Consider the following 25,193-nt stretch of genomic DNA (forward strand, 5'->3'; position numbering starts at 1 on the left):
TACGGAACTACAGAGATTCAGTCTGGCTGCCACATCCAGCTCTCCAAAACAGTAAGAGAAGAACCATGTGCTTGTGTTCTCTTACCTCTTCCTCCGCCGAGATGCTTGGTGTTTCTGCAAAAACAGTCTGATGAGAACATTTTCTTTTCATTGTTGTTGGGGTTTTCCCCACACAGACACATTTAGTTTTTATTTGAAGACCGTACCCGGCAGTGCTCTCCTCCCCTCTCGGAGAGCCCAGCAAGCTACCGAGAATATCCCACCTGCATGGCAGAGCCTGGCAAGCTCCCCGTGATGTATTCAATATGCCAAAAGCAGTAACAACAAGTCTCACAATGGAGACGTTACTGGTGCCCACTTGAGCAAATCGATGAACAACGGGAGGACAGTGCTACAGTGCAGTCTACCCGGCTGTGCTCAGGGCTGATTCCTGGCTCTGCACTCAGGGATCACTCCTGATGGGCTGGGAGACCATATGGGTTGCCAGAGATCGAACCCAGGTTGACCGCAGAACAGGCCATCACCCTACCTGCTTTTCTGTTGCTCGGGCCCAGAAATAAGAAATTCACTACCTAACCCACGTCGAAACTACATGAGGTGGGTGGGTCAGAATCTTCTCTGGCCACGCCTTTGTCTAGGCTGCAGTGACCACGTGCCCTCACTGCTCTTCTGGGCCGTGGCAGGGTGGTCAGGACTCCTCCCTGCCCCCACAGTCTTGGCAGCACTGTGCCTGGGTGCTGGTGTGCCAAGCTGGGTCCTGCCAAATCCGACCCCTTCACTGCCCTCCCAGCTTTCACCAAGGCAGGAAATTGTAGCCTCAGTAAACAGTGAGTACTCCAAGTTCCTCTACAGACTAGAGCCTTCAGAGCTGGACTCAGTACTGCAATTCATGAAAATAGAACCTACTCTATTAACTAGGTTTGAATGGACGTGTTATGAGGGGTTGTGCGCGTTTCCTACCCGGCCTGCCTCTGCCTGGCCTCACTCCACACGGGAGGCAGCCTGTACAAACCGAGGTTTTCCCGGCCCTTTGCAGTTGGCCTGATGGTGAATCCTGGGGCGCCGGCAGGAAAGAACAGAGCCCAGAAACAGCAGGATGCTCAACTCTGGTCACCCTGATTTCAAAGGGCCTTTTGGCAAAATCTCATGAATTGCTCAGCTCTGGGGTGTTGATTGGACAAACCCAGCTGGGACTTTGGGTCTGGGTTGATTATAATGAAAATGAAATATGTAGCAGACATGGCTTTATTTCCAAAGGTACCCTGAAGTCACCTTGAATTTTTTCCCCCACTCTTTTTTTTTTTTAAAGGGGTGGGAGGGTGCACCCAACACTGGTCAGGGCTTATTCCTGGGTCTCTCTCAGGGACGGACACTCCTGGCTCTGCACTCAGGAATTACTCCTGGTGGTGCTCAGGGGACAAGAAGTAGTGACGGGTTTGCCACATTCAGTGCAAGAGCCTTACCCGTTGTATTGTCTCTTCAGCGCCCCCTTTTGTTGCAGGGCGGGGATGGGGGGGTGGGGATAGGCTTACCCTGTGGTACTGGTGGGAAGGAAGTGGTTACATTGCTTGGGGGGGGGGGTCCTTCCTGCAGATGCTCGGGGGAACCATGTGGTTCCCGGATTAGACCTGGACCTCCCACATGCAAGGTATGCCCTTCAGCCCTTTAAGCCACATCCAGGTCTCACCACTCTTGACTTTTTCTGTATGATCTTGGGAAAATAACTTCCTCTGCTAGATCTGAGTGGAATCTCCCCTCCCTGCAGATTGCCTGTTGGCTTTTAGCCGGGTCCAGAGGGGCACTGGCTTGAAGACCTGCTGGACTCGTCCCTCACGGTGCTGGCAGTGGGGCTTCTCACACACACACATACCCGTGATCTGGAGGAGGGGCACAGTGACTAGGGGGAGGGCCCCACGAATGAGGAAAAGGACCCTTGGCCTCAGGCCTTCTGTCCCCCCCACCCCCCCTAGAAAGGTGGAGAGAGAAAGGAAGAGGATCAGCAGTTATCTGCCAGGCACTTGCTTTTTTGCCCAGTTTTATTGTTAGTGTTGTTTGGGGGCCACATCTAGTGGTGTGCATAGCTTACTCCTGGCTCTGCACTCAGGAATCTCTCCTGGTGGCCCAGGACACCAAATGTGGTGCCAAGGATCAAGTCTGAGTTGGCCACATGCAAGGCAAGCACCGTACCCACTGTATTATCACTCCAACCCTGCCCAGTTCTTTTTCAAAAACAAGCACCTTATTCATTTTGTTATTTGGGGTCGGGGAAGTTGGGGTGCTCAGGGGAGCTTCCTGGCTCTGTGCTTCAGAGTAAGAGCCTCAGTCCTAACTATGACCTTCCCCCACCCCACCCCCTGCCACACACACACACACAAAGTTCATAATACAGCTGTTTCAGCGTTCAGTGTTCCAACACCAATCCCACCACCCACGTGACCTTCCTTCCACCAGTGTCCCCAGTTTCCCGCTCACCCACCCCAAAGCCTGCCCCCTTAGTAGGCACAAACAAATTTACTTCATATTGCTTGTTTCAACCAAATGGCAAATGCAGTTCTCAGAAAATAGGTCACCGAAAGTCAATTTGTGGTAATTGTCCTAACTCACAATGGTAACACCATTGTCTAAGGATCTGCTGAGCCGGTTGGTGCTGGCTGAGCCTTTCTTGGTTTGGTTTTCACTCACTGATCCTGGTGGGCTTCTACTGAACTGTTCCCTAAAGCACTGTCCAACTGAGCTGTCAGTACTGTGAAATTTGGAGGCATGGAACTGGGCGATGGGTTTCGGGTGTGGGAACTATGGGGCCCCTCCAGAAGGGAGGGGGTCTACACACCCTCATTCTGAGAAGACCCTGGGTTTTCAGCCCCCGAGAACCATCTCCCGAGATTGATTTGGCAGCTTGATCAGAAAAGCTGTTTTGTTTTATTTGGGGGGGTGAGGGGGAGTTTGAATTTGGGACCACACCCAACACTGCTCAGGAATTACTCCTGGCTCTGTGCTTAGGGACCGCTCTGGCAGGTCTTGGGGACCATATGTGCTATCGGGGATCAAGCCATGGTCAGGGATCAAGCCCAGGTCAGCGGTGTGCAAGGCAAGCACCTAACCCCTCTACTGTGGCCTTGGGCCCATAAGCTTTTGCATCTTAAGAGAAAAAAAATTGGAAGTCAAATATTTTTTCAGACTTGGAAGGTAAGTTTCAGCAGGGTGGAGCTGGGGGTGGTTCTAGCGCTCTGTGTACTCTGGGTCCCCTGAACCGCCCCACACAGGGCGGGGCACTGGCCTGCGTGTCTGGGTGGTTCCTCTATTGCTGGATGCAGCCTGGGAGGTTTGCAGGGGCAGCCCTCGACTGGGCGGGGACAAGGAAAGCCAGAAACTGCGAAGCAGGAATGGTGGGGAGCAGGCAGTGAGGGGCCACCTGAAAGTGGAGGTTCATTCACCCTTCTCTTGACTCCTGCGGGGGTGCTGGGGGGGTGGGGCAACTCCCGGGCGTGTCAGCAGGGTCCTGGGCGGCTGCCCAGGTGCGGTCATTTGCCTGAGTGGAAGGGAACCCCTCCCTCTGCTCTCAGCACCGGGCGCGGGCGCCCGCCTGTGTGTACTCCTCGGCTGGGTGTCAGATGCGCGTCTTTGTCTGCCAGCTGGAGCCTGGCTGGAGAGTTGTTGATTTTCTGATGGTCAGACCGGGGCTCCTTACTTGCACTTAAGGGAGAAATTATCCAAGCCCTGGTACAAAAGGTTCTCTTTTCATTTCTTTGGAAAAAGAGCAGTGAATGAGCTCATTATCACTGCAGCCTGAAGGAGGAGGAGGGGAGGGCGGGGCAGCTGCTTCCTCCTCACTGCCCCTGGCCACTGTTTCCTGGAGTGGGGCTCGGATCTGGCCTGGGGTGACCAAGCCAGATGGCTGGGACAGGTGGTCCGTGGGGCAAGAGAAGGGGAAACGGAGACATTCGGATGCTCTGAGCCCGGCTTTCTCAGAGAGAGGAGGAGCGCGAATGAGAGGCCTGGGAGAGGACGAGAGCTGAATGAGCTCGGCTGAGGCTTTGTGTGCAGGAGGCCCGGGTTCCGTCCCTGGCGCCCCATGGTCCCCCAAGCGCTGCTGTGCGTGTCCCCACACCTAACAACCAACAACACCAGGAGCAACGGGGCACATGCACAGCCTTTCTCTCCCCCGACTGCGGGCCCGCTGGCCTGCAGGGAGCAAACAGTCCTCCACTCGGGGTGTTGTCCCTCCCTCACCTTGGCATCCAGGAGGGTCCTGGGCCTGGCGCTCTGCCCCTGTCAGCTCACGGACGTCACACTGCAGAGCCAGAGGCCATGCAGTATGATTTCCGTGTCGGGTGTTTGGGATTTGCCTGGGACGGTTCTTGGCATGAAGCTGGCGAAGTGTGCTCTGCGGGAGTTAAGATCTAGCCTGAACAGAAAATGTGCCAGTGGGGCCACCTGGAGCCCCTTGCCTGTGTCTGCCGGGGCGGGGGCAGTAGACAGCTGCCGTGGAAGGGAGGCTTCCTGAGGCCAGGTCACAGCTCACTCCATTCAGAGCAGGTTTGCACATTCGCTTGTTCTGTGTCCAGAGAGGATCTGTCAGAGATCCTGAATGGCACAGGCTTCCCGTAACCTTGTGGGTTGGTTCGCACCTGGGAACAATCGTAAAGAACCTAGCGGCCCGCCCTGGGTGTGTTGGTGACTCGCAGGCAGTGTTTAACCAACTTCACGGCCTCTCCTTCCTGTTCCTCTTTCATTACAGATCGAGAAAATCATGAGCTCCATTGGAGAGGGGATTGACTTTTCTCAGGAGCAGCAGAGGATCTCAGGTATGGTACCAGGTCACTGTTTCCCCCCAGCCCCAGCCTTTGGCTTCTTGGTGGCACGGGCTTCCTCTCTGATAGGCACAAGAGACACGCAGGGGACGAGAGGACTGGGCCCAGGCGTGTCCTGCGCACCACGTTCAGGGTCTCATGCATCTCGACAGCCCGTTAGCTATTATTCTTAGGGTCATGATTCTTTTTCCATATAGTAGAGGCAAAAGTCTGTGAGTTAAATTTCAGACGACTGCTTAGGAAGCTTTTTTAAAATGTCACTTATTTCACAATTGTTCATGTAAATGTAGGCTTTGTCAGACTGGCTTTAATTGGTGTTGGTCGGCCTGATCCCCAGTGGTAGCAGGGCGGTGGCTCACTTGGCTTTGTGAATCCTCATGTCTGTGTCTCCAGTTTCCACTCGGTCCCTCTACTTCGGGTCGTTGCTTTTTTGGGCGTTCTTGACCGTTTTAAGCCCTTGGGTGAGGCGTTTCCTTTGGAACAGGGAAGAACTGGGGGCAGGGAGTACCTCTGTGCCATTTTCCTTCATGACAGAGTCGTGAGTGTGGTCCCTCCTGTGGTGAGGTGGCATTCTAGGTATCCTGCCCCAGAAGTGGCAGGGATACTGTTTCTACCCTGGGTGTGGGGCACTTGTCTGCACTGAGGGATGGGGTATCTGGTTTACTGGGAGTACAGACCCCTCAGTTTCCTCCTGGAGCCTGGCCGGCAAGAGGGCGGGTGCCCGGGGCTCCTTTGTGCCGGAAAGGTGCTCAGGCCAGGGAGTCTCTGCAGAGAATGTGAGCTCTGGAGCCCAGCTGCACTGTTCAAGGCCCGGTGCTAGGCACGTGTGTATCTTGGGCAAATCCTTAATCTCTCTGAGCCTCCAGTTTTAAAACATCTTATAAGTGTGTTGGGAAATGAGTAAAATACTCAAAAACCTGCGCCCAAAAGGTCCATGATAAACACAGCAGTGAGGCTCATGAGTTTGTGTTTAGGGTCTGTACCTAGAGGTGTTGCCCATCTGGGAGCCATGCCCAGTGATGACCCAGCAGTGCAGACCTGATGGTTTGATGTGAGCAGCCACCAAGGCCTGATCACACCCAGGGGCCGCAAGGCCACACAGTTCTTGGGGACAGCATGTAGTTCCAGGCATTGAACGTGGCACTGAACTTCACACATAGCAGGCGTCCTGTGCCTTGTCTTGGCCCTCACGCTCGCTTGCTTTGTTGTTGAGGGTTTACTCCTGGCTTTGTGCTCAGGAATGAGTCCTGTGGGGCTGGGGGGGGGGGGGGTTGGGGGGGCTATGTGGTGACTTCAGTCGAGACACCTGTAGAACAGGGTGTCAGCCCCCTGGGTTGTCCTCGTCCACTCTCCGGACTGGGTTCCTCAAGCCACTGTGAAAAATGCCTCATTTTTCTCCGCGTTCTGGGAGAGAAGATGAGCTGGCTTTGGTCACTTCAGGATGTTACTGCTGCCCACGGAGGCGGTTTTTTTTGGCTGAGAGCCAGTGGCCCTGTTTCCAGACAGGGGCCACCTCAGACCAGCTTCACCAGGGTCAGCTGCTTCTCGGCACAGAATCTCAGGCCTCTGTCAGCAGTGCTTTCGGGGAGCCAGACATGGGCGAATCGCGATTCATCGGGTCGTTTCCCTGCACCTCTGTGCACCGAGGAGCTAAAATGACTCGCACGTGCTTGGGAGTCGTGCTGCCCTTGGGCCCTGATGCCTCAGGACGTGGAGCCCCTCTGGAAAGGTCCTTCTCCTGGGAGGGGGACGCGGTGCTCTCTCCTAGTCTGCCAGTCCCTGCCGCCGACTCTCATCCCCCAGGAAGTGGACTTACTCGGAAAACTGACTGCATGCAAGAATTTCACCGCAGCTCAGGAATGCCAAGAACGGGCACATGGTCTCCCCATCACCCCCATTTGTTCCCACCATCTTGCCCACGAACTCTTGTCCTCCATGTCCTAAGCAGGAGGGGACTTTGGCCGGGACGCAGGGGCCAACCACCTTCATCCCCCACCAACCAGGATTCTTGTCTGGTTTGAGTGGGGCATATGAGGGTTGAAATTGTCCTCAGGTTTAAGATGTGGGGAGGAGACCTGGGCTCGGGGGTCCCCAGCCGAGAACGGACCAGGCCCTGCACCAGGTGCCCTTAACTGGCCACCACATGGCCTGGCAGGATAGGTTGGCCTGTGTCCTGGCATGTCCTGGCAGCCTGGATGGCATCTATGTGTGGCCCAGGGGCCTCTGAGCTGGCAGCCCCCGAGATTGCCACGGGACCCCAGCCAACATGTTTCACACACCCCCACTGCTCTGAGGCACCCAGGGAGGGTTGCCGCCTGCTAGCCCCGGGTGCTCCGGCTTCTGTTCTCCATGACCTGTGGTCACAGAAGCGGAAGGGGCCGTCTCTCATGCTTTTGCAAAGCCAGCCTGTGTCCACCCCTTCAAAGGCAGCTCCCTGGGGGTCTCTCTCTGCCCACTCCAGCCAGCAATGGCCTGTTGGGCTCTGGGGACCTCCCAGTGTTTTCAGAGGGTGACAGTGGCCCCTGCGTCTTTGTCTCAGTCCGTCTGTGACCCTCTTTGTCTGGAAGGCGGTACGGTGGCTTTCAGTCCCTTTGTCTGGTCGCTCCCCTCCCTCCTCTGTGTTCTCCCCGGCGCCTGCTCCAGGCTCCGGCTGGACCCTGCAGTCTGGCCCTTGAGGCTATGTGCCCACCTGAGGAGCAGCCAGTGACGTCACTGTGGTGTGTCTCCCCCAGCCACCCCTCGGGTGGCGGGTGGCGAGAGGGCACCAGGAAACCTGTGGCTGAGTCCCTGGGCAGCGTCCTTCCTCTGTGCCCTCTCCTGGCCGTCCTAGAAACTGTAGGTCAGAACCGTTGGCTGTTCCTGCTCTTCGCCATCCACTGTCTCCAGCCCCTGAGCTGGAGGCAAAGTTTGTTTCCATCTTGGATGTGCACGTGCCTCGGCGCGCACCCTGGGAAGTCTGTCCTGTCCGACTATTTTATTTTTTTTTATTTATTTATTTTGACACTGCTAGGAGCGGACACTGCTCTCTCTCTCTCTCTCTCTCTCTCTCTCTCTCTCTCTCTCTCTCTCTCCTCTCTCTCTTCTCTTCTCTTCTCTCTCTCTCGTCTCTCTCTCTCTCCCCGGCAACATCTGCTCCAATGTCCGATCGCTGATGCATTTTCCTGAGCGTGGCGGGGAGGAGGGCGGGGAGGGCTGGGAGGGGGGGCCAGACATTACGAGGGGGAGCAAGGACTGTGGGGCCGGCAGCGGGCAGCGTGGAGCCCAGGAGCCCAAGACAAAGCCCTCCGCTGCGGCTCTGCGAGCGCGCACATCTCCAGCCAGCGGCAGGCGGGACCACAGACGCCCGGCGGGGGGACGCCAGGCAGGAATGAATCAGCAGCCGGGGCCACCGCACTTCCTGGGCGCTCGGGAGCCCGCCGCTTAGGCTCTGGAAGCAGAGTGCCCCTCTCAAGGGCAGGGGGGACACGCGTCTCTCCAGACTCCCCGTCTCGGAGTGTCGCTGCAGCGTGCGTCCCTGAGCACGTCAGTCCTGCAGAGGACGGGAGAGAGGAAGCCCGGGACAGTGGGTCAGTCGGCCGTGCGGGGCAGAGACTGCCCGGAGCAGCAGGATGACTTCCATCGTGTCAGGAGTTGTCTGGTGATGCTGCAGCTGCAGCCGCTCCCTCCCGCCTCGAGTCTCCCAGCCTTCCTGACTCTTAGCGCCTTCTTTCATCCGTTCTTTGCCGGTGAGGACCGAGGCAGTCGCGGGGGTCTTGGGTGTTCCCCGGCGATCATCCCAGGCTGGCCCCTGGGGACGGACTGAACTTTGCTCCTCCATCCTCCCCTCGGAGCCCGGCAGTGCTCCCCCCCTGCTCAGCTGTAGAGGAGCGTCAGGATCTGACACTTCGGGGAAGACAGTGACTGCCCTTAGTCCGCGCCAGAGCGAGAACGGTACCGTGCCGGACGACGTGAACAGACTCAGCCGCCACAGCTCAGCTGGCGGAGGACCGCTTCCTTCCTTCCTGCCTGCCTTCCTTCCTTTCCTTCTTTCTTTTCTTAATCTCGTTGGGTCTTGCCATCTTTGGCCGAGAATTGGGTCTGCCGCCTCCTTTCCACCTGCACAGGCAGAGGCATCCCAGGGACATCAGAGGAACATGCGTGCCCAGCCCCTGAAAACCAGCCTGGCCCGGGAAGCCCGCCCGGTGGCCAGGGCGCGGGTCCGGCTGGCGTCCCGCTCGCCAGCGGCCCGAGTGTAGCAGTTGACAGGGCTCCCGGCCCCTCGGAATGCCATGTGGTCGTCCCAGCCGAGCCGCCCCTGAGCCGGTGCCCGAACCCCGGCCCCGACCAGCCCCTCTCCACCTCAAGCCTCCGAGCACGCAGGGCTGGTGGTGGCCATGGTTTGCTTATTCCGGGACTGCTGGGGGAAAACAAGTAAAAGTCTCCTTTCTCCCCTCTGCCGCGGGCCCCGCTGCTTGGCTTGCATGTGCGGGTCCCCGCGGACCGCCGCCGCCGCCACTTCCCTCCCGGAGCCCTCGCTGTGTGCCTGCGCCCCTCAGCTGCATGAAGATGTGTGCCCGCGCCTGACCGGTGCCCGCTGCAAGGTCGCAGGACGCGCCCCTCGCCCACGGCCCTCCGGGGGGCTCCGGAAGTTGCATGGATGAGAGGAGCGCCCCCCGCCCCTCCTAGTGCCTGTGGGGGCCAGACTGTCTGAGACGCCGCCTCCGTGGAAGGCTGACGCGGAGTTCACCCGCCCGGACGCCGCTAGGGCTTGGCGGCCCCCCCACCTGTGGGCCGGGCCCGTGCATGAGCCGCCTCGGCGGGAGTTGCACAGACCGAGGGGCTGCGAACGGGCAGCGGCGGTGGCGGCCCGAGCCGGGGGCTGCCCTGGGCCGGGGCACGGAAGAGGAGCCGCGGGGTCCCTCCTCCCCCCGCGCTCAGTCTCTTGTACATAGTTTGGCTGCTTGATGGTAATGACGATGATGTGGCAGTGCCATCTGTCTTCCTCTGAGTGCCGCTGCTACCGCCTTAATGGTTTTTCCCTTTTCAAGCGTCTGCCGATTCCTCTCTCGTCAGGTTCGCGGTCGCTGGAGCAGAGCGTCGGGGAGTGGCTGGAGGCGGTGGGGCTGCAGCAGTATGAGAGCAAGTTGCTGCTGAATGGCTTTGACGATGTCCGCTTCCTGGTGAGTGCCCCCCGGCCGCGCCCCTGCCGGAGTCGCAAACTGTACGTAGCCCGGGATCCTGGGGGAGAGCTGGGCACGGAGCCCGGCAGCGGCTCTGGGACCGGTGGGCGTCGTGGTGGCAGGCCGGCCAGCTCTCCCGTGGGGACCCCCAGTCCCACTGCGGTCGGACTCCGACCCTCCCCCTTGGCTGTCAGACTGTGGTCAGGAGTGTCAGTGGCAGACAGAACCTGCCTGGCTGAGGGGGACTCAGGCCAGGCGTGGGGCCGCATGAGCTCTGTCCCGAGCCAGGGACGAGGCTGAGGTGAGGAGGCGTTGGTTGCTTTCCTGAGGGGCCACTCTCTACCTCCTTACGACACAGGGGGCGGGGGGGGAGTGGGCAGGAAAAGAGGAGGAAGGGAAAGAAAAAAGAAAAGGAGAGAAACCTTGGTGCCTCACCTTGGGCTCCCTCAGAGGAAGGGCCTGGCCGGCACCCTGAGCTTCTATCAGAAAGTCGCCCACACAGGAGGGCCGTGAGCAGCCCTTAGGGGCAGGGCCGTGCCCTGTGGGCCTGGGGCTCCCCTCAGACTGCTGGCATTCTCGGGGCAGGCACTTAACTCCGTGCTGACGGTGCTCGCTGACGCTTCTCATTAGCACTCCGTGGTGCCAAGCATATTCTTCATGTTCGCACACATTGGCTCACTAAGTGTCTAGCTCGGGGTCACTCTGCCAGTAACTGATGGAGTCAGAGCGAGTGTCCCTGGAGCAAGCCCTCTTCTTACTGTGGCCCTGGGCACGTCACCACTCACGCGCCTGGTTGCCCCTGCCGCTGCCCGCTCTCCCCCCTCCCCTGCCAGCCCGTTCCTGCTCTCACGCTTCTTGGGCGCATGGCAAGGGCTGTTTCCTCTGAGGTGTCCCTGAAGCTTCCCCCTCACTCTGCCCTCTGTAGGATGCTGGTGGTTCGCCCACCCAGGGAGCTGCCCCCTGGCAAGGTCAGCCCACCCCCATGGCCAGGGCCAGGGCAGGCTGTGGGGTCTGCGGCAAATCTCCCCCCAGAGCCAGCTGGAGACCAGTTATTGCTCAGCTTTTAAAAAATGGGGGAAAAAAAGCCTATTTAAAAATAGCAATTTATTTTTCTTTTTAAAAGTTAAACTGAGTATAAGTATGGTTTCATCTGGCCTGACCCCTGACTCACACGTTCCTTGGGGAAATTCAACAAGCCCAGGACAGAGGTGGGGTTCAGCCAGAGGGCTGGGAGGGGTGCGTGATGTTTCGGGGCTCCCCTCTCTGCGCACCCCTTTTCTTCAGACTGGCTGTTAGATGGAGGCCCTGGACGTCACAACGTCCCTGCCCTGGGCTGCCGAGCTCTTGATTTGTCCTCCCAGGCCCTCAGACCCCTTCCCTGCGCCTCTGTGCTCCTGGGCCAGAGACGAGCTGGGCTGGGCTTCTGGACGAGTCTGGCACTGGACCAGATGCCCAGCCCAGAGCAGGCCCCTGTTGCAGGGAGTCTTCTCCTATTTGGGACACTCACGAGGGGAGGGAACGAACAGTCATAGCTGCTAGGCCCTTCCTACTGCCCTGGGTACAAAGTGTCCTTTGTCACTCCGCTTTCTGGCGGGCACTGCCAGGTGCAGCCCCTCAGGTGCCCACAGGGGCCGGAATGGCTAGGCAGCACACCCTGGGCAACCACATGGGAATTGCCAGATGGGCCGGAAGGCTAATTAAGTTTTAGCAGCCCAGAAAAGCGAGGGAGAAAACACGCACGCCCGAGGTGGGGGCGTTTTTGTTTTGAAACAGTCTCTCCTGGCGTCTGGTCCGGCTTGTCTCCCACGAGCTGCTCTGTTGCACCACTGCTTGTTCTGGTTTTCCTTGGGCTGTGAACGTGTCCTTAGCTGTGTCCCAGAGACTGTGTGACAGGAATCAGTGGCATCTTCCGAAAAGTGCCGCGCTCTCTTTCTGAATAGAAGCATCTTAGAAGAGCTGCTCTGAGTGTCAGGGCAAGAGTTGCTAGGGGAGGAATGAGTGTTTTCGTTTGGTTTTGGTTTGGGGGGTCACACCCAGTGATGCTCAGGTGTTATTCCTGGCTCTGCACTCAGGAGTCTCGGGGGACCCTGTGGGATGCCGGGAATCAAACCTGGGTCAGCCACGTGCAAGGCAAACGCCCTACCCACTGTGCTATCACTCCAGCCTCAGGAATGAGGGTTTTGTGGGGCCCGTTGCTCCCTCTTGACATGGTCTGGCGGCTTCCTCACGTCCACAGACAGACAAGCAGCCGCTGCTCACCCTTGACATTGTGGAAGTTGTTTGTGGTCCCCAGATCTGTTTCCTCGTGGCTCCTTGGTGCCGGGTTCACCCTTTTGGCCACCCTTTGTGGTCAGGTCAGGGTGAGAAGCCGGGTGCCCCGGGACCCTTCCTGGCTGCTGCAGCCAAGGCTCTCCCAACGTGCCGGCTAAAGGAGACAGGCAGGTCCTGTAGTGAGCTTCGTTCACGCTCTCTCGCCTGTGGGCTCCCACGGGAGCTGCCAGGCACTGCCCAGGCTGACGGGGCTGACAGGAGACCCTCAGCGATCAGGCAGGCAGTTGCCCGGCCAGCTGCTGGCCAACCCTCCGGCTCCTCCCGGGCGGCCAGCTCCTCCTCACCACAGCGCCTGTCCACAGGAAATAGGCTTTCTCAGGAGAAGGGAGGAAGCACACTTAATTAGCGCGGAAGGAAGGTAATTGGCAGTTGGCAAGTGTGCGGGGCCGGGCGTGCTGGTGCCAGCCTCTGTACCCAGACGCTTGCTGAGCGGGTGCCAACACGGCACCATGCACACATTCAAACAAAAGTTCCGGGGCTCGGGAGCGAACAGGCTGGAGCACGGCACGTGCGGACACTGAATTTGCTCCCCAGCAGCGCTGAGCCGGCCAACACAGTTAACCCTCCAGCTCACGTAAGCTGAGTGGCTCCCGGGTCCCGAGCACTGCCTGGGGAGCAAAAAGCAGTTTTCTAAGATTGATGCGGGGAAGCCTTCACTGTGGAACGTTAAGCAGAAAATTCAAAACATTGAGATGCAGAAATTCATATGCCACGTGATGATTCATTCCCAAACAGCATCTTTGCACAGGAGGTGCGGGGAGGTGGGAGTGGGGGTGGGGTGTCCTCCAAAGCCTCTGTGGTGGTCAACCCAGTAAGATTCTTTTCCTGGGGCTTTGTGTCCTTCCTGGGGGTGGCAGAGCGGTTCTGCATTCCCTGCAGTGAGTGGGTCTGAGCCCAGAGCGCAGAATACGCATGTGGGTGTCTTCAAGGCTCCTGACATCCTGCTGGGATGTCACCGCCCTCAGCAGGATAAACCACAGCCAGGCCAGGCACAGGGACTCGTGCTGTCACAAGGACAGTTCTGGGGCCCCACTGCAAGTCCACCACAGGGTCCATGAGGACAAGAGGATGCGGGTGAACTTAGGGGGGCTGGGACCAGGAGAGGCAGTGTGAGCCGGGTAGACCTCGCAAGTGCAGTGACAGCTCCCTGGGGGTTTCCATGATGGCTGGGGGGGAGGCTGCAGGGCCTATGTGGGGCTCCCCAGAGTCAGTGGAGCTGTTGGAGGAGTGGTCTGCCCGCCTCAGCTCGCCAGCACCGCTGTGAGGGTCAGGCCAGCTGTGGAGCCCTCTTCATGTGCTCTTACTCTGCCTCTGTCATTACTGGGGTGACCCTCAGCACAGCGGGTAGGGAGTTTGCCTTGCACGCGGCCGACCCGAGTTCGATTCCTCTGCCCCTCTCGGAGAGCCCGGCAAGCTACCGAGAGTATCTCGCCCGCACAGCAAAGCCTGGCAAGCTACCCGTGACGTATTCGATATGCCAGACACAGTAACAACAAGTCTCACAACGGAGACGTTATTGGGCCCACTCGAGCAAATCGATGAACAACGGAAGGCTAGTGCTAGTGCTAGGGGGTGATCGAACTGGAATTATCAGGGGCTCTCGCCCGCATTCCTCCACTGCTGCTCTGGCCCTCTCCAGCCCCATTACGGAATCTGGAAATCTGGGGGTTCTTTTTCATGTCTGCAATCCAACCAACTGGACTCAAGATGGACTTGGATGGGGCTGGAGTGATAGCACCACGGGGAAGGCACTTGCCTTGCACGTGACCGGCCTTGGTTCAATCCCTGGCATCTCGTAAGGTCCCACAGACACAGCGAGTAGGAACTCCCGAGCACTGCCAGGTGCGATCCCAAAAAAGCATTAAGAGGGGCTGGAGTGATAGCACAGCGGGTAGGGTGTTTACCTTGCACGCGGCCGACCCGGGTTTGGTTCCAAACATCCCATATGGTCCCCCGGGCACCGCCAGGGGTAATTCCTGAGTGCATGAGCCAGGAGTAACTCCTGTGCATTGCGGGGTGTGACCCAAAAAGCAAAAAAAAAAAAATGGAAAAAGGACTTGGACTGGGATACGGGCCCTTTCATCGCTTCTGGCCACTGCCATTTCAGCAGAGGGTCTGCCCTGAAGCCCCAGAGTGCAAATCTACATCCCCACGCCAGCAGCATTAGTGAGGAGTGAGGCCCAGAGCGCAGGAGCCTGTGCCTGGTGCCTTTGCTTCCCCAGGCGACAAAGTGATTCAGGGTGACAGAGGTCACCCACAAGTCCTCGGCCCCAGGCTCGCTCTGGCCCTAAGCCTGCCTTTCTACCCTAATAGCTGCCACGCCAGGCAGTGCTTGGGGGGTCTGGGGCCATCCCACACTAGGGGCGAGGGGCCGCCACCTGCTCACTGCTGTCCACTGTTACCATGTGTCCAGGCCTGCCCTGGACAGGGGGTCTGCCCTGCCGCTCTGGGTTGCTCCACCAGGGGCCGAGTTCAGGCAGCGAGTGTCAGAGAGCCGGACTCTGGGGCCTGAGCAAATACAGCGGCTGCCCGCTGGGGGGCTAAAGAGACAGACTGCCGGGTGGCGTGACAGCTGAGTGTCAGTGGAACCGAGCACCATGGCGCCACTTTCCCCTCCTTGCTGGCGGGCAGGAGTCTGGCTCTGCCCTTCCCCAGGTGATGGCGGTGTCCGCCAGACTTCTCGACACTCGTGCCCTGTAGCCAGGCCGCAGGGGTCCACTGCTGCCCAGGGCACATGAGCAAGGATGCTCACGCGGCACTGCCATCCCTCCATGGGACCGGCTGGGGGCAGCCAGGCCAGGGTCAGAAAGGCCTTGCAGGCCCCGGGCCCTGAGTCTGCTCCCTGGCACTTGATGCATCTCCTGCCATTGCCGGGAATGACCCTGCAGACTCCCCGGCTGGGGCCAGGCAGCACCATGCAGGATCCTTCTGTCTCATTGCCAGGAACGGCCTTCCGCTCCCCCACCTCTGTCGTAGCACCCTCTGCGTGTATGTGAATTGTGGGCTACATAAGTTCCCCTCTGCATATACAGTGCTTTTCACAAAGTACCTTTCTTTTTTAATCCCCTTCCTCCTCCGTTCTCCAAAACTTACTGAGAAATTAAGCAGAAGGAAGCGCACAGAGCCAAGGCAGGCCAGCCCAGGTTAGACGGCTCAGTGACGGTGGGTACGCGGGGGACAGCGGCCCCAGAGGCTGCAGTGACCCAGCCCAGGTCAAATGTCTCGTGATGGCAGGTGCACGTGGGACAGCGGCTCTTGAGGTGGCAGTGACCTAGCTGTGGGCTTTGTGCATGGGAGGCCCCTGTTGGTGGGCTTGGAGAAAGCGCCTTCACACAGGCATCAGGGAACTGAGGGCCCCAGATGGCATCGCCCCTGTGTCAGGAGATGTGTGTCTGTGTGCGCTCAGGGCATGTGCCTGGTGGGGCCTTGGAGCGAGGGCAGAGCAGAAGCCGAATTTCCACATTCATGCTCTGAAAGTGCTTGTCCCCTGACACTGTTGTAATGGTCGGAAGTGGGGACGGCCAGACCGGCTCATTTCTGCGAGATCTCATCTCTGCACGCCTCAGTTCCTTCACCTGTAATTCAGGGGCTGGTCTGTTGTTCATCCGGGGGTCTCTGTTTTATAAGACAAGGATCAAAGCCCAGGGTTGAGAGTGTGAAATGGAACCGCCCCTGTAAAGTCTCCCGGTCTGCGTCCTTAGCCACAGGCGGTGCCCCCAGTCCTGCGCTTTGGGCTTCCTCGGGCCATTAGAAGAGCCCACCCCGCCTCAACCTCTCCTCCCCTGGACGGGTGGCCTTGCTGTCCACGTCCCCTCCCCTCACCTGGCCTGCCCCCTGAGGGCTGACACAGCAGAGCAACGTGATGGGGCACCATGGGGTGAGCCTCTGTTCTTCCCTAGAGAAGTGCTCCCCCGTAGGGCGAGCTCAGGGTGTGTGCAGTACCCCGGGGCCCCTGTGTTGGCCCAGAGCACAGCACCCGCTTGGCGATCCGTCCTGCCCACATTACCATCCTGGGAGCCACGCTGGGCACTGGGCAGGCCCTCGGGGCCCTCATCGCCTCCTCCGCTCTCAGGGCTCCAACGTGATGGAGGAGCAGGACCTGCGGGACATCGGCATCAGCGACCCCCAGCACCGGCGGAAGCTGCTACAAGCAGCACGGGCCCTGCCCAAGGTGAGCCCTCACATGGACAGACATACGGCATGGCGGCCTCGTCCCGAGTCTCCCCGTGGGACACCGTGGCTCTGAGCCATGACCCCTGGACCAGAGCACAGTCCCCACGAGGAAGCACAACCTGAGTCTCCAGGTCCACGGGACAGGACCTTCTGCAGACTGAGGGGTCGGCTCCCCCACTCTGGGGGCTGCCCAGGACCCAGAGCGTGATAGAGAGGGCTGTGTGAAGAGGGGGTGGGATGCCAGGACACCCGCTGCCCACTCCCCACTGCCCCGGGGCCTGGCTGGGCAGCGTGCTCAGAGGGCCTTCCACCCCCCATGTCCCACAGGTGAAGGCTCTGGGCTACGACGGGAGCAGCCCCCCCTCGGTGCCCTCCTGGCTGGACTCCCTGGGGCTGCAGGACTACGTCCACTCCTTCCTGTCCAGCGGCTACAGCTCCATCGACACTGTGAAGAACCTCTGGGAACTGGAGCTGGTCAACGTGAGTCCATCCTGAGGGGGGACAGCGGGGGCGGGCATGGGGGGGCAGCAGGACCCCTTCACCCTCACCGCCGCTGTCACCCACCAGGTGCTGAAGGTTCACCTGCTCGGCCACCGCAAGCGCATCATCGCCTCCCTCGCAGAGAGACCCTACGAGGAGCCGCCCCAGAAGCCGCCACGGTTCTCCCAGCTACGGGTGAGTGCGGGGGGCCGAGGGTGGGGGTGGGGGGTGCAGCTGGCAGCAATGTCGTTGATTGCTTATTGATCAGCTGCTCATGCGGCTGCAGTCGGAGGAGGAGGCAGGACATGACCGCTAAGGAGCGGTCAAGGGCAGGGGTATGGGGAGGCGTGAGTCGCAGGTGCAACTGGGGCTGGGCTCCGTGGACGGCAGAGGCTGGGGCGCCCCGGGTCTCCGAGCTCTCGCTCCTGGGGAGAGTGAGGCACAGATCCCGCGTGGTTTCCCTTGCCCTGTGGAGGAGCACCAGAGACTCACACTGCAGGGAATGCACTTGCCCTCGTGCAGCCGAGCTGGGTGTGGCCCCAAGACACACAACATAAAACCCCTCATAGATGAAATGTTGCTCAAGTCAGGTGATTCTGGCTGCGGAAGGGGTGTGTCTGCGCCTCTGGGGACTGTCTTCCCGCAGTCAAAAAGCTGGGGCACAGGTAGACACACGCGTGCATGTGCTCACACATACACACACACACACACACACACACACACTCGACAGCAGTGTTGGAATTCTCGGGCAGAGCATGTATCTGCACAGCCCGGCCTCTGGCGTGGGGTGCGCAGCATTTTCCCCGTGAATCATGGTGCAAGTGCTCCTGTTTCCTGTGGGGTCCAGGCGCAGGGCTTGCACCCGAGTAGGGGCACCGGGTCGCCACACACCCTCAGCCCAGGCGGGCTCAAGAGGGATTCGGACACTCATAGCCCCCGGGGGGCTCAGCGTCTGGGCCCTGCCTCCCGCTCAGGCCTGACCGGCTCGGGGGTCCCCCCTTCTCCCCCTGCAGTGCCAAGACCTGATCTCCCAGACGTCATCACCCCTGAGCCAGAACGACTCGTGCACGGCGCGGTCCGCGGACCTGCTGCTGCCCCCGGGGGACACGGGCCGGAGGCGGCACGACAGTCTCCATGACAGTCTCCACGGACCCACAGGGACCTCCCGCCTGGAGCGCCCCAGAGTGCAGGTGGGCCGGACTCCACTGCCCTGCTGCCATCTGTCCCTGCACTGTCCCCACTGTCCCCTGTCTCTGCACTGTCCCCACACTGCCCTGTACTGTCTCACTATCCCCTACTGTCCCCACACCGTCCCCCACACTGTCCCTACATTGTCCATTGCCTGAACTCAGTCGGGCTGGCCTGGGCTGGGGGGGGCAGAGCCCCCCGCCCCCCATTCCCTCTGGCTGGGACCCCAGGGCTCACCTGAGTTGTCAGGTGCTCAGCCCCCTTCCTGGCCCCGTCCTTCCTGTGCAGGCTGTGGCCCCTCAGCTCGTCCCCGGGGCCCTGCCGGGTGACTGCTCATCTGTCCAGCCGGGCCCGTGGCCTGGGGCTCCCTCCCTCTTCTTGGGCATGGGGTGATGGGGTGTTGTTAGCAGGACTCCCACATTTCAAGACCTGCCCAGTCAGACTGCAGGCCGGTCAGCAGCCAGTCATGGGCCCCCCTCCCCTGGGTCGGCTTCGGCTGCCCTCCTTTCTCCTCCAGACTCGGCCTCTGCTTGACCTGGTTGGGGTGGGAGCTCTTTCTTCAGACAGCCTTGAGTTTTACAGGCTTTTAAAACTATTTTTTCCAGCCAGGACAGTGATTAGACTCTTGCCCCATAGTCCCTTGACCTAGATTTGCTCCCTAGCACCACCTGGTCCCCCACGAATCACTGGGTACAGCCTGGCACCCCCACAACCACATCTTTGGACCCTCCCACTGAACCCTGGCCTGACCAGCTTAGAACTGCTGGGGGGACCCCAGGTCTCCTGAGACTCTCTTGGGCAACGCTCCCCCCCACCGCCACCACCAAGAAAACAAAACCCGATGTCCGTCAGTTTCAGTCGCTCCCTGTCAGGAGAGTTAGCTCAGGCTGGGAAGGGGAGTGGCAGACCTTCCCTGAGTCTTCACCCTCCCTCCTCTGCGTTCCTCCCGGAACCCCAGTGAGGACCCAGATCTCACATCAGGACCACAAGGAGTGTGGCCGGTGGCCTGGAGGGCAGCCATGCCCAGCTCCTGCCCGCATTTCCCCATGCCCGTGGCCCGGCTCACATTGTCTTCCCTTTCCTGCTCTCTGGTCTTGTCCCCGTTGCCACGGAGGCCCAGCACCCACACCCCCAGCCCCCAGCTGAGCCTTGCTTATGGCAGGGCTGGCGTGTCTGTCCCCTGGGGCCCTGTGGTCTCCCCGCCCAGCCCTCTGGACCCCCCGGGGTGGCCCTGGGCAGGCCCACCTGTGACCCCGGCGGTTGTGCAGGAGGAGCCCCGCGAGGCGAAGCTGACACTCCGGCCGCCCCGTCTGGCCGCTCCCTACGCGCCCGTGCAGAGCTGGCAGCACCAACCCGAGAAGCTCATCTTTGAGTCCTGTGGCTACGAAGCCAACGTGAGTCCCGCCTGTCTGCCGTCCCCGGAGGGCACCAGGGAGGGAGGCCTCTGATGGTGGCGCGCCCTTGGGCCAGCGACCTTCCTCAGCCCCGCCCTCGCTCACTCTACAGTACCTGGGCTCCATGTTGATCAAGGACCTGCGAGGAACGGAATCCACGCAGGACGCCTGTGCCAAGATGCGGGTAAGAGGAGGCAGGGCTGGGGTGAAGGGGGGCCGCGGGGCCTGGCCTGAGTCCAGAGGGGGTGCTCACAGCGCCACCCCGTATTCCCCACAGAAATCCACCGAGCACATGAAGAAGACCCCTACCATCGTCCTGTCCATCACCTACAAAGGGGTCAAGTTCATCGACGCCTCCAACAAGGTGCGTGGAGGGCGGGGTCCAGCCCTGGCCCTGTCCCCGGCCAGCTGCGTGTGTCCCTCGGGCCCCACCCCCTCCTTCCTTTCGCCCTGCCCCTCCTTCCTTTTGCCCCACCCCCTCCGTCCTCAGGCCCCGCCCCTCCTTTCTCTCGCCCCGCCCCCCACACCCGGCTTCCTCGCCCTCCTCGTGAGCACTGTGGCCAGAGACACCTCCCCAGAGGGCCTCCGCAGTGGTTCCACCGGTGCGCAAACTGGACAGAGAAGGGCAGTGTGGGAGGGCCCCAAAGCCCACACTCTTGTCCCCGCCAGAACGTCATTGCAGAGCACGAGATCCGCAACATCTCGTGTGCGGCCCAGGACCCCGAGGACCTGTGCACCTTCGCCTACATCACCAAGGACCTGCAGACCAGCCACCACTATTGCCACGTGTTCAGCACAGTGGACGTGGTAGGTGGGCCTCCGGGAGGGCCTCGAGACTAGCCACCGTCCCGCCCTCCCCCTTTCTGCAGCAGGAGATGGTCATGGGTGGGAGCAGGCGGCCAGTTCTGGGGTGTCTCGGTCAGTCCGGCCTTCGTCTCCTTCAGGCCTCTTGCCCACCACCCCGACTTGCCCGCCCTCCGGCTGGGCAGGCCCCTGAGGTGCCCTCAACCCTTCCCGGGGAGCGGTGCCCTCCTGTTTGGACTCCCCCAGATTCCTGCTGTGGGGCTGACAGAGGCTCCCTGTGCCCTGACACACAGCCACAGGCATCACTGGGGCCCCAGATCTTGCAGCTCCCCCGCATCTGAGGCCCCTAGAGCCCAGGTCCCCACTTGCTGGGTCCGTAGCCCCAGACTCTGGGCCTCTCCACACCCGCTCACTGAGGCACCCCTCGGAGGTAGGGCTGGGATGTTGTGCGTGAGGCGGCTTCTGTGCACTTGAGGTTACCATGACACACCCCACAGTGGGTGGGGCTTGACCAGGGGTCACTTTGTCAGAGAGGCACTGGGAAAAGATGGGGGATGGGGAGTGGGGGCGGACACAGTGGTCAGGGGCATGCCCCCATGTGCTCTCAGGTTGGCGTCCTGCCACCTCTTGGTTCCCCCAAGCACCACGGGGTGGCCTGCGTGTCCACACACCACTCACCACTGGCCTGAGAATCGCCCATGCAGGGAACGCACTTTCCTTGCACCGGCCGACCTGGGTTCAGTCTCCAGCCCCCCCACTATGGTCCCCTGAGCCCTGCCAGGAGTGATCCCTGAGTGCAGAGCCAGGAGTAAGCCCTGAGCACCGCTGGGGGTGACCCCAAAATTAAAAGCCTTAAACTCAGATTGGAAAAGATAGAGCAAGTGACAGCTGCTTCCTTCATGCTGGGTGGGGAGAAACCTCTGCCACCCTCAGGCCCAGCCCTCTCCTGGGGACCACCCTGCTGGTGGCTGTAGGCCCCGAGGTGGTCTGCGCAGGAAGTGCCCGTGAGAGCCGGGTGAGGGAAGGAGCGCCCGCTGAGTGGCTTGGCGACTCTGGTGGGCGCCCCACGTGGTCTCGTCTGCAGGCTGCGCTTTCTGCCGTTCCCTAGCCTCTTCCCAGTACAGTGGGACACGAGGCAGCGCACGCTCTTTCTCTTGGCAAGTTCCAGAAGTGGCCCTCGGGCAGCCTTTGAAGACACGAGTCCCCTAGCCAAGCTGACCATGCCCATGGCACGCGGACCCACTCTGTGCTGTCTCCCCCCAGAACCTGACCTACGAGATCATCCTGACGCTGGGGCAGGCGTTCGAGGTGGCCTATCAACTGGCCCTGCAGGCCCAGAAGTCCAGGCCGCTGGGCGCCTCCGCGGCCGACACGATCGAGACAAAATCTTCTAAACCGGTGCCTAAGCCTCGGGTGGCCACGAGGAAGTCCGCGGTACGCCAGCCCAGGGTGTGCGCCCACACGCGCGGGCGGGACTCCTCCCTCCAGAGGCCGGGGACCGTGGCCAGCGGGGGGTGCAGCCAGCCCCCCCCGTAATGCGCCCTGTGTCTGTCTGCTTTGCTCTGCGCCCCAGGTGCCGCCCCCTGACACTCGCTGTTGTTACTGTCACACGTGCACCACCCATCGTCCTTCCTACCTACCGCTGCCGTCTGTTAGTCCTGGAGTCAAGGTCTTTACCCCTGCTGTGTGTCTGTCCACTCTGCCTCCGCCGCGCCTCTTCCTCCACTCCCTCCCACCATCGTGTCTGTGCTTCAGCCCCATTCTCGGCTGTGTCCTTTCTCCGAGAGAGGGTCCCGGTCCGGGGGGACTGTCCCCCAGGGTGTCCGGGCACGTGTGTGGGGCTGAAGCGAGCAGGACCTGTCCCCATGGGAGACGGCTGCCAGGAGAGCCGGTGGGTGCCGCCCCCCCCCCCCATCCCTCATGCGTCCCCTCTTCCCTCGCCAGCTGGAACCGCCCGATGTGGACCAAGACGCCCAGTCCCATGCCAGCGTCTCCTGGGTGGTGGAGCCCAAAGCCGACTCCGTGCGGAGCCTGAGCACCAAGTACGAGACCACTATCTTCTAACCCGCGCCCCCGTCTGCTCGCCTCACTGTGCCTTCCGGTCTCTGCTCTCCTCAACTCTCCTGCCAGCTGCCGCCGCCTCGGCCCCACCCCTGGGACCCACCCTCACAGCTTGTACCTAACACCACCGGACACTGTGAATCCCCCTTGGGTGAGGACAGCCTGGGGGGTGAGTTGCCTTGGAGGTGGGCACCCGCTGTGCCCAGGAAGCCTCAGCAGGAAGGCACTGTGAACCCGGGGGGGCGTCCTGCCAGCAGCCGGGCAGCCCCGTGGCGGCCCCAAGGAGCCTGGCTCTGTGCCTCCCCTCCCCTGGCCGCCTTACCCTCCTCTCCCTCTCCCCCCTCTCCTTACCTCAACTTCCTCTCCCCTCTCCTTCCCCTCCCGTCTCCTCCTTCTCTCTCCTCTTCTTTTCTTTCCTCTCCTCTCCTCGTCTCTTCTCCTCTCTTCTCCCTCTCCTCTCTCCCCCCTGCCCTCTCCTCCCACACTGAGCCCTGCTGGGTGCCACCTAGCTAACTTGTCTGCACCTTCCTGACAACAACCAGCCACTGTGACCACCGGCCAGGCCCCCTCGCTGCCCCCAGGCAGCCCGTGGCCCTGCCCCTCCCTCCCCGCTCCAAGGTGCTGCATCCTGTGGGCCCCATCTGGGCCCGGCCCTCGAAACGGGCTCTCTGGCCCTCTCCCACGGCGCCGAGCTTCTGCAGGCCCCTAGGCCTGGCGGAGCATCCCCGCTGGGGACACAGGAGGGCTTCATGGGATGCCCCTCGCGACCATCAGGGCACCCAGGCCCGGTTCTGGGGCACGGGGGCCCGTGTGTCTCTATAGGGCAGGGGCCGGGGTCAGTGTCACCCCCCCATACCCTCACCCCATGAGGCTGCCTCATACCTCGGGGGGCACCTCAGCGCAGCTCCCGTCCGAGGGGCCCCAGGTCTGCGCAAGTGGCCGAAGGCAGCAGCTCCGTGGGCTCAGGGTGGCGTCTGCTTCCGCGCTCCCTTCCCTCCCCTACCCGCGTGGCCTGTGTTAACTCTTTCCTCCCTCCCCGTGTGTTTGCTTCTGCCAAGCTGAGCCACGAGGAGCCACTGTGCTGTGGAGACACAGTCGTGGGAGCATAGCTCCTGCCGCCGCCGCCACCACCACTACCACCACCGCCGCGCCTGCAGCCTGACGCCGGCTGGGCCCGGCCCCTGCCCCGGAGGCAGCGCCGCGCCGAGACTGGAGCTCCAGAGGGTCAAGAAGGGACTGGTCCTGAACACGGTTTTGTTTTGTTTTTGTTTTTTTTAATAGACAAAAATTTTATAAAACGAACTTTGAACACTTGGCTCACACACCTCTGGGTTAGAACTGCCGAACTTCAGCCGCATGGCCCAAGTGGATGGGGGCTGGGATGGGGCACTGGCCTGGGGGGAGGGTCACAGGTCCGGCAGGAGGGAGGGTGGTCCTGCGGGGCGCATGTCCCCCCACCCACCCAGCCAGCCGGTGGACCTCACTCCGACCTCCCAGCCCGCCTAGGGCTGCTCGAGCCTGCAGGAGCGCGCCGCCCTCCGCAGAAGCCGGGACCCTGACCACAGAGGGCCGGGGACCAGGCGGTGGTCCCAGAGGCGGCGGGGGCTGGCGCTGCGGGAAGGGGACCCTGCGCTGTCTGAGCCGAGGCCCGTGGACCTTCGGGGACCGAGCAAGCCCGGTTCCCGGTGGGGCACTTGTGGGCAGGGCCGTCCTGCACCGGGTTCCCGGTGCACTATCCGGCTGACTGGGATGTTCGGCCCCTGGCCCCTCCGTGGCCCCGAGGGTGGCCGCCCCCGTGCTGAGCCCCTCCCTGCTGCTTGCTTGCTTATGAGCCGTGTGGCCGAGGCACCTGCCTGCCACCCAGAGTCCGGGGCCCGCGGCTCCGAGCTCGAGCTTTCTGCTAGCCCCGGCTCCCAGGGGGCTGCCGCGATCGGCCGGGAAGCTCGTCGGGTGCAAGTGTGTGCGCCCCAGCTGGGCACGGCGACCCCCAGGGTGGGCACCCGCTCGCAGGCCGCCCTCTCCACTGCCGCCAGCCCCCCGAGGGTGGACTCCGGTCCACTCTGGTCCTGGGAGCCGGGCTGTCCCAACCCTGCACTGCTCCCCGCACCCCCCCACCCTTGCCAGCAGGCAGAGACCAGGAGGACCCCCACAGACACTAGGAACTCACGCCGCCCTCGTCTCTGCCTCTCACGCCCGCACCCTCCCCTTGAAGCTGCTATCTCTCCTTTATTTATTCAGGGTGACCACTTGGGGCGCCTCAGCTCGTCCGCTCGGGGTTCTGGTGGACGGGCCTTTGTTTCTATCCTGGCTCTCGGCTCCCCCAAAGCAAGGGTGCCCCATTCCTGAAAGGACCCCTCTGCCCTGCGGGCTGCATGTGGCCACCCCGGGCTGGAAGGGGCTTCAGTGCCCCTCACTGGCCAGCATCTACCAGGAGGGCTCCCCACCCCAGGGCAGGCTCAGCCCACAGTGCTCCCCCGTCCCCAGATCTGGGCCTCTAGCCTCAGGCCGGGTGGGCAGCTCTGTGGCCAGCCTGGAGCTGGTGGGCGACCAGGGGGGGCTGCTGTCCTTGGGGTGGGAGCACTCATGCGCCCTGGGGTGCCATCAGCGGCCACCGCAGAGCGACTGTGGGAAAGTACCCCTCGAGTGACGCAGATGGTGTGGCCAGGGGACTGGATTGTAATAAAATGTTATTTAATCATTGTCTCTGTATTTTGATACTTGAATGATTCCCGTTTGTTTTACTGTACATATCATTGTTAATCTGTCCGGTTTTGTCTGAATTGCCAAGACCG

At 61.3% G+C, this 25,193-nt stretch overlaps 1 protein-coding gene across 4 annotated transcripts in view; it reads left to right on the forward strand.

The window, feature by feature from the left end:
• The window catches only part of ANKS1A (ankyrin repeat and sterile alpha motif domain containing 1A), a 204,176-nt gene extending 180,457 nt beyond the window's left edge, over positions 1-23,719 (forward strand). Inside the window, exons 12-25 of one of the 4 annotated variants that reach the window (XM_056132630.1) lie at positions 4,739-4,805; positions 9,864-9,970; positions 16,374-16,472; positions 16,802-16,954; positions 17,042-17,149; positions 17,968-18,144; positions 19,411-19,536; positions 19,649-19,720; positions 19,814-19,900; positions 20,206-20,343; positions 21,604-21,774; positions 21,914-22,009; positions 22,285-22,382; positions 23,460-23,719. In XM_056132630.1, coding sequence (XP_055988605.1) covers positions 4,739-4,805; positions 9,864-9,970; positions 16,374-16,472; positions 16,802-16,954; positions 17,042-17,149; positions 17,968-18,144; positions 19,411-19,536; positions 19,649-19,720; positions 19,814-19,900; positions 20,206-20,343; positions 21,604-21,774; positions 21,914-22,009; positions 22,285-22,382; positions 23,460-23,463 — 1,503 coding nt within the window. In that variant the 3' untranslated portion in view covers positions 23,464-23,719. Of the gene's footprint in view, positions 1-4,738; positions 4,806-9,863; positions 9,971-16,373; positions 16,473-16,801; positions 16,955-17,041; positions 17,150-17,967; positions 18,145-19,410; positions 19,537-19,648; positions 19,721-19,813; positions 19,901-20,205; positions 20,344-21,603; positions 21,775-21,913; positions 22,010-22,284; positions 22,668-23,459 lie in introns of those variants that run through there. The other 3 variants (XM_056132632.1, XM_056132629.1, XM_056132631.1) reach the window with 3 other exon arrangements.
• The last annotated feature ends 1,474 nt before the right edge of the window (positions 23,720-25,193 follow it).

The sequence above is a fragment of the Sorex fumeus genome, unplaced genomic scaffold, assembly GCF_029834395.1.
Source record: "Sorex fumeus unplaced genomic scaffold, SorFum_2.1 ptg000094l, whole genome shotgun sequence".
Taxonomy (NCBI): domain Eukaryota; kingdom Metazoa; phylum Chordata; class Mammalia; order Eulipotyphla; family Soricidae; genus Sorex; species Sorex fumeus.